This window comes from Cheilinus undulatus, linkage group 9 (genome assembly GCF_018320785.1).
Source record: "Cheilinus undulatus linkage group 9, ASM1832078v1, whole genome shotgun sequence".
NCBI lineage: Eukaryota > Metazoa > Chordata > Actinopteri > Labriformes > Labridae > Cheilinus > Cheilinus undulatus.
This window is the reverse complement of record NC_054873.1, coordinates 51,176,857-51,184,846: the sequence shown is the minus strand read 5'-3', so window position 1 is coordinate 51,184,846 and position 7,990 is coordinate 51,176,857. Positions and strand designations below refer to the sequence as shown.

Here is a 7,990-nt window from a genome sequence, read left to right as displayed (position 1 = left end):
GGATGAAGGAGTTCAGGTGTCAGGTATTTATCAAACATCAGAGCAGAGAGTCACGGCAGAGAGGATGAAGGAGTTCAGGTGTCAGGTATTTAGCCAAATCAGAGCAGAGAGTCACGGCAGAGAGGATGAAGGAGTTCAGGTGTCAGGTATTTATCCATCATCAGAGCAGAGAGTCACGGCAGAGAGGATGAAGGGGTTCAGGTGTCAGGTATTTATCAAACATCAAAGCAGAGAGTCAAGGCAGAGAGGATGAAGGAGTTCAGGTGTCAGGTATTTATCAAACATCAAAGCAGAGAGTCACGGCAGAGAGGATGAAGGAGTTCAGGTGTCAGGTATTTATCAAACATAAGGGCAGAGAGTCATGGCAGAGAGGATGAAGGAGTTCAGGTATCAGGTATTTATGAAACATCAGAGCAGAGAGTCACGGCAGAGAGGATGAAGGAGTTCAGGTGTCAGGTATTTATCAAACATCAGAGCAGAGAGTCACGGCAGAGAGGATGAAGGAGTTCAGGTGTCAGGTATTTATCAATCATCAGAGCAGAGAGTCACGGCAGGGAGGATGAAGGAGTTCAGGTGTCAGGTATTTATCAATCATCAGAGCAGAGAGTCACGGCAGAGAGGATGAAGGAGTTCAGGTGTCAGGTATTTAGCCAAATCAGAGCAGAGAGTCACGGCAGAGAGGATGAAGGAGTTCAGGTGTCAGGTATTTATCAATCATCAGAGCAGAGAGTCACGGCAGAGAGGATGAAGGGGTTCAGGTGTCAGGTATTTATCAAACATCAGAGCAGAGAGTCACGGCAGAGAGGATGAGGGAGTTCAGGTGTCAGGTATTTATCAAACATCAGAGCAGAGAGTCACGGCAGAGAGGATGAAGGAGTTCAGGTGTCAGGTATTTATCAAACATCAGAGCAGAGAGTCACGGCAGGGAGGATGAAGGAGTTCAGGTGTCAGGTTTTAATCAAACATCAGAGCAGAGAGTCACGGCAGAGAGGATGAAGGAGTTCAGGTGTCAGGTATTTATCAATCATCAGAGCAGAGAGTCACGGCAGAGAGGATGAGGGAGTTCAGGTGTCAGGTATTTATCAAACATCAGAGCAGAGAGTCACGGCAGAGAGGATGAAGGAGTTCAGGTGTCAGGTATTTATCAAACATCAGAGCAGAGAGTCACGGCAGGGAGGATGAAGGAGTTCAGGTGTCAGGTTTTAATCAAACATCAGAGCAGAGAGTCACGGCAGAGAGGATGAAGGAGTTCAGGTGTCAGGTATTTATCAATCATCAGAGCAGAGAGTCACAGCAGAGAGGATGAAGGAGTTCAGGTGTCAGGTATTTATCAAACATCAGAGCAGAGCCTCAAACCCTCCACATCCTGTGACTTCCTCCATTTCCTGTTGATCTGAGCGTTAACAGCCTAGCGCTGTCGTCTCCTCTGTCTGATAATATCCTTCCTCCCTCTGAGGATCAGGGAACACTGAGGTGTCTTAATGGAAAAATCTTTGCCTCTATCACATCCCTCCATCACCCACATCCCTCTGTCCCTCAGTCCCAGCCTCATCTCTACCCTCTAACCCGGTTTGTTGCTTTGTTGTCCTCTGAGAGGACTTCCTCCTCTGTTCTCATTACTCTCCTTCTGTGATTCTTCCTCACGGCTCGCTGCTCTCTGAATTCACAAACCTGCCAGAGGAGCGTGTCTGTAATCTTTGGCTGATCCTGTCCCCGAGGCTTTTATCCTCGCTGTAAAAACTGTTATTGTTGGACGGATACAGAAGCAGCAGCGCTCTCCTTCCAGCTGTTGACAGAGCAGCTGTTGGTCCTGCTGGGAGTGTCCATGGACAGCAAGCTGGAGGCCACAGAGAGGACGGACAAACTCAACTGTTTTAAACCAGCAGAGCACTTCTGTCCTCCAGAGCAGGGTCCTCAGACCTTTCAGCCCACAACCCCCAAAGGAAAGAGGAAATCCACTTTTATTCTCAGTGAATAACAACCACTCTTCATCAGTGTTGTAGTATTAACCTTCTTGAAAATGTAAATCCATTTTTCAAAATCAGAGTGGACTAAAATGGCAAAAATTAGCAGAAAAACTGGTAAAATAGGATTTTAAAAGTAACAGAAATGGATTAAAAGTGCCAAAAAGTGGAAAACTGTTAGAGAGTGACAGGACCAATCAGCAACAAGGGGCGGTACTTTCAGGCGCAGCAGTCATGACGTAAACAAGCAGCAGCAGAGCTGGTGCAGTGATGGAGGAGGAGATCAGCGTGGATGCTGCTAAAGCACCAGTTTATCAGAACTTGACCACATCTCTTCATTAAAAGAAGAACAAAGAACAGCAGAGAGATGTTTTCTTTTCAAAAACCACAAAAGTCGAGTACTGACATGTCTACAGTCGCCATGGTTACCGTTATTCCTCGTTAGCTGCTACGTCACGTGTTTTGTTGCTCTGATTGGCCCGTAGAGGTGTGGCAGACAGAACGTTCATCCAATCACACTCTGAGTTTTTCCAAAGCCTCTGCCCTTTCCCAAACTCTCAGTACTGAAGGTTTTCCAGGCTATAAGTGTCTGAATGCCATCATCTGATCATCTAGGTTTTCAGTGTTGATTGTTTTCAAGCTGTTGTTTTTAAATGTGTCATATAATGAAATAAAAACAGCGTTTCAACCTTTCCAGCATGTGACAGAAAGATAGGAACAGTTTTAGAGGCTCCCAGCCAGAGTGAGAGGTCACAGCAACATTTCCACCAAGGAAATTTAGTGTATAAAGGTGAAAAATAACCCTAAAATCATGTTTACCTTCAACTGTTGTGGTTCCTGTGAGCTGAAGCGCTCCACGTAAAGCAGCTTTAATCCATCAGCTGTGGTTTGGAGTCAGAGCTGGACGTGAATGAGGCTGAAATGAAATCTGGTTCTGTGTCTGTGCTTTCTCTCCAGCGTGACGGAGGTAGAGCCGGAGGGGGGGCAGGATGGAGTGCTCCTGGAAGACCGTGCTGCTGCTGGTGTGCGCGTCTCTGGGGGTCCAGTACACCGCCATCCGGACCCTCAGGGACTCTCTGTCTGGGCCGTGTCAGGGAGCGTACCGCTGCTCCTCCAGACAGCACAGAGGTACGCTTCATCAGGACTGTCCTATATGAGGGTCTGGGGGAAGCATTGGGTCTGTCCTATATGAGGGTCTGAGGGAAGCATCAGGATTGTCCTATATGAGGGTCTGAGGGAAGCATCAGGACTGTCCTATATGAGGGTCTGAGGGAAGCATTGGGACTGTCCTATATGAGGGTCTGGGGGAAGCATTGGGTCTGTCCTATATGAGGGTCTGAGGGAAGCATCAGGATTGTCCTATATGAGGGTCTGAGGGAAGCATCAGGTCTGTGCTATATGAGGGTCTGAGGGAAGCATCGGGACTGTCCTATATGAGGGTCTGAGGGAAGCATCAGGACTGTCCTATATGAGGGTCTGAGGGAAGCATCAGGACTGTCCTATATGAGGGTCTGAGGGAAGCATCAGGACTGTCCTATATGAGGGTCTGAGGGAAGCATCGGGACTGTCCTATATGAGGGTCTGAGGGAAGCATCAGGACTGTCCTATATGAGGGTCTGAGGGAAGCATCAGGACTGTCCTATATGAGGGTCTGAGGGAAGCATCGGGACTGTCCTATATAAGGGTCTGAGGGAAGCATCGGGACTGTCCTATATGAGGGTCTGAGGGAAGCATCGGGACTGTCCTATATGAGGGTCTGAGGGAAGCATCGGGACTGTCCTATATGAGGGTCTGAGGGAAGCATCGGGACTGTCCTATATGAGGGTCTGAGGGAAGCCTGGCAGTGAGTAGGGGGGTTTAGAGAACCAGCAGAGGTGCTTTTATAGTGAAGATTTTACTCTGAAGTTTAAAGAGTGGACATATAAAGACGCCGGGATTCCCACGCAGAAGCAGACATTCTAAATGCGTGTGATTGTTTCAGCAATCATCCTCAGATTGTCTCTGTTAATGGTCTCTTGTACGGCTGCAGCTCCTGTGTGCAGAATCAGCTCCTCATTAGCAGTAATTACACGTTAGCTATCTGTGCTATGTCTAAAGATCTGCCGCTTCATAAGACTCCACTGTAAGCACACAGACTCATTAGCTACTCAGCATATTTACTCTGAATTATTTATTTTTATCGGCTGGATTTAAGAGTTTACTTTCTCCTGAAGTCATGAGAAACACTGGCTCAGTTATTTTAATGAGCTAGGAGAACATCACTAGACTGCTGCTTTAAACTTTACACTAGTGAACAGATTTACTCGTGTGTGAAGTTTTTGGCTGTTTTTAACTCCTGGAAAGTTTGGGAAGATGTCCTGGAACAAGAGGGTGATCCCCCTCCTGACCCGGGTCATTTCTAACCTCCCTAATCTAAAGGATTGTCCACGGTGGATCCATCTCCCAAAGCTCCATGCTGATCATTAGGCTTGTGATGATCAGCGTCATTAGAGAAGAGAGAGCAGGCAGACAGACGTGGTTTAGCTGAAGTGGCTGCAAGCCTGTAAACAATGGCGGCCAGTGAGGAGATGAATATGGCTGCAGCTGGAGCTTCATTTTCTTCTGCTTAGCCGGGGCCAGGCTGTGTCTGAGGTTGGGCCCTAGGTGGTCCGCCCCAGCACAGATTTACAAGGTCACATGTGAAACCAGAATAACCAGTCTAAGAATGAAGACAACTTTCCACTCATTTTGGACACTGACTACCTTTTTCTGCCACTCTTTAACCGCTTTTCACTATTTTAGCTGAACATTTTTTTCCCCTTTTGGCCTATTTTAACCTCTTCATACAAGTTTTTGACCACTTTTCAACCCCTTTTCGCTACTTTAGTCAACATTTTTTTAAAATCTTTTGACTCATTTTGCTACTTTTTACATTTTTCTGCCACTTTTTTAACCGCTTTTCACTATTTTGGATGAACATTTCCCCCTTTTGACTGATTTCAACCTCGTATTAAATGTTTTTGACAACTTTTTAACTGCTTTTCACTACTTTAGTAAACCGTTTTTACATCTTTCAACTCATTTTTGCTACTTGTTACCTTTTTCTGCCACTTTTTAACCACTTTTCACTACTTTAGCAAACCATTTTGCCATTTTTTACCCATATTAACCACATATTACATGTTTTTGACCACTTTTTAACCCTTTTTTGCTACTTTAGTTGACTCTTTTTACAACTCAACCCATTTTTGCTACTTTTTACCTTTTTACATTTTTACATTTTTGCCTCGTTTTTGCATTTCTTAACCCATATTTCCACCTTTTCCCCAATATTTGCCTTTTTAACCTGTTTTTGCCACTTATTGCCAATTTTGCTTCGTTTCACAACATTTTAATGATTTTTTCCGTAAAGTTTTTCACTTTCTTGTGCTGCGTGCTCCAGAATAACCCGTCTAAGAATGACGACGTCACATGACTGACTCTCGTATCCCCTCTCCCAGATTCCAGGTGGAGATCTTTGTGTGATGACGGCTGGATGCAGGTGGCGTTACCACGGAAACACATCCTGCTGTTTGCCACCACCCGCAGCGGCTCGTCCTTCACGGGTCAGCTCCTGAACCAGCACCCGGAGGTCTTCTATGTGTTCGAGCCTCTCTTCCACGTGCAGCAGGCCTTCACCAACTCCAGCAGCCGCCTGCGCCGCTCTCTGGACCGCCGTGCCCTCCTGGGAGCGTACAGAGACCTCCTCCTCAACCTGTACGCCTGCGACCTTCACTTCATGGAGAACTACGTCCGCCCGGAGCCCCAGGACCACGTCACCAACTCCTTCTTCCGCCGCAGCTCCAGCCACGCCCTCTGTTCTCCTCCTGTGTGCTCTGATGGCGCCGGCGGAGCGACCTCTGGTCTGCCTGATGAAACCTGGTGTCCAAAGAAATGTGGCGCCCTGAACCTCACCTTAGCGTCACTGTCCTGCCTGTCCAGGGGGCACGTCGCCATAAAGACGGTACGTGTCCCTGAGGTGGCCGACCTGCGCACTCTAACAGAAGACCCCCGTCTGGACCTGAAGATCCTCCACCTGGTGAGAGACCCCAGAGCCGTCCTCGCCTCTCGCATGATGGCGTTTTCGGATCAGTTCCGTGCTTGGAAAATGTGGAATGCCACAGGACGGCAGCCACGATACGTGGACTTGTCGCAGATCACCAGCACCTGTAAGGACATGTCTGCGTCTGCAGAGACCGGTCTTCAGAGGCCGGCGTGGCTGCGAGGACGCTACATGCTGCTGCGGTATGAAGACCTGGCGTCTAACCCCAAGGACAAGGCGGCTGAGATCTTCAGGTTTGTGGGTTTAGAGAGGGACCGCAGGGTGGATCAGTGGATTTCTAAGAACACCAACAGAGACGCGTCGTCTCCGTCTGAGTGGAATTACAGATACTCGACCACCAGGGACTCCAGAGCCGCCGCGGAGAGCTGGAGGCTTCAACTCAGCTTTGACATCGCGAGGACGGTCCAGAACCTGTGCAACCACACGCTGGCTCTGCTCGGATACAGACCGGTCCAGTCTGCAGCTCAGCTCAGGGACTTATCTGTCAGTCTGGTAGAAAACATCAGCTTTGAGACGGTCACATGATCACCTCGTCATTTTCTAGATCATTCCAGGATTTTTGGAGAGAACGGGACACATGTGTCAGAAATGTGAGAGAAGCAGCAGTCCGTGCTGTCTTTGTCTTTAATCCGTGCTCTGAGGTACCAAACAGTGATGGAGTCTAGAGGACTAACTAAACCTGCAGGACACTTTCCAGCTGTGCACCCATGGGTAAGGGTGGTTTTGTTGGTCAGTATGGGTCCAGATCTTGATGTGGGTATTGAAACTCTGTGTATTTGAACGAACTAACTACAGCTCTCTATGGGTTTGACCTCAGCTGCTACGATTGGCTGTCCTCTAGTGGCCAATCAGCAGGCAGGTGATGTATATGGGTCTTTCTCATGCTGGTTTTACATCAGGGCATACCCCAGCCCTGATCGGGGTACACTACACCTCTGTCTCTGTAAGAGACAGACCGCTTTCATCCTCTGAGCTTTGTCGATGTGGGAGGAGGAGGAGGAGGAGGAGGAGGGTTGATGTTGGCGTCTCTGAAAAGATAAAAACAGACAGGAGAGCTTTGCCGTCACACTAATGTAGATGTGAGCGGTCACCATGGTTCTTCCTTCAAACCGACCACATTCATAGCTCCACCCACTGTTCCAGACTGAGTATGAGCGTGCTCAGATACAACAAGCCCACCCCCACAATTACCTGGACCCCAGTGGGGCTTTTTCATTACATGGTGCGGCTCAGCTCCACTTGTTTGACTCGGCGCGGCGGCCCAGCGCAGCAGGGGATTTGCTTTTCCACCACAACCGAGCTAGCCGTTTAAGGGCGTGTCTAGAGCTGATGACGCGACAGTTTGAACCCTCCTGACCTCTACGCTGTCTGATCTGATTGACTTTACATCGTTTTAGAGCAGAAATTAAACCGTAGACAGACAGCGCTGCAGGCCGCTCTTTTCTTTCCACTTTTATCCACTGATTCTGTCCAGTCCTGACTGATTTTTAACCATTTTACACCTTTTGACCCATTTGTTGTCACTGTTTAACGAGTTTTTTGCACTTTTTAACCGCTTTTCACTATTTTGGCAAACCATTTTCCCCCTTTTGACCCATGTTTGTCACTCATGGCTTATTTTTTCCACTTTTTAACTGCTTTTCACTATTTTGACAACAAATGTTTCCCCTTTGACCTTTTTAACCTCTTATCACGTTTTTGACCACTTTTTAACCCCTTTTCACTACTTTAGCCAACCTTTATTACAACTTTCGACCATTTTTTCCACTTTTACCTTTTTCTGCCACTTTTTCACCACTTTTCACTATTTTAGCTGAACATTTTTTGCCCCATTTGACCCATGTTTGTCAATTATTACCTATTTTTCCCACTTTTTAATCGCTTTTCACTATTTTGACAACAATGTTTACCCTTTTGACCTATTTTAACCTCTTATTACATGTTT

At 47.4% G+C, this 7,990-nt stretch overlaps 1 protein-coding gene across 1 annotated transcript; it reads left to right on the top strand.

The window, feature by feature from the left end:
* Positions 1 to 1,054: 1,054 nt before the first annotated feature.
* On the top strand, positions 1,055 to 6,570 carry si:ch73-62b13.1 (uncharacterized protein LOC100002270 homolog). The gene is made up of 3 exons (XM_041796490.1): positions 1,055 to 1,075; positions 2,936 to 3,092; positions 5,444 to 6,570. Exons 1-3 carry the CDS (start codon positions 1,055 to 1,057, stop codon positions 6,568 to 6,570), a joined length of 1,305 nt encoding a protein of 434 aa, XP_041652424.1.
* The last annotated feature ends 1,420 nt before the right edge of the window (positions 6,571 to 7,990 follow it).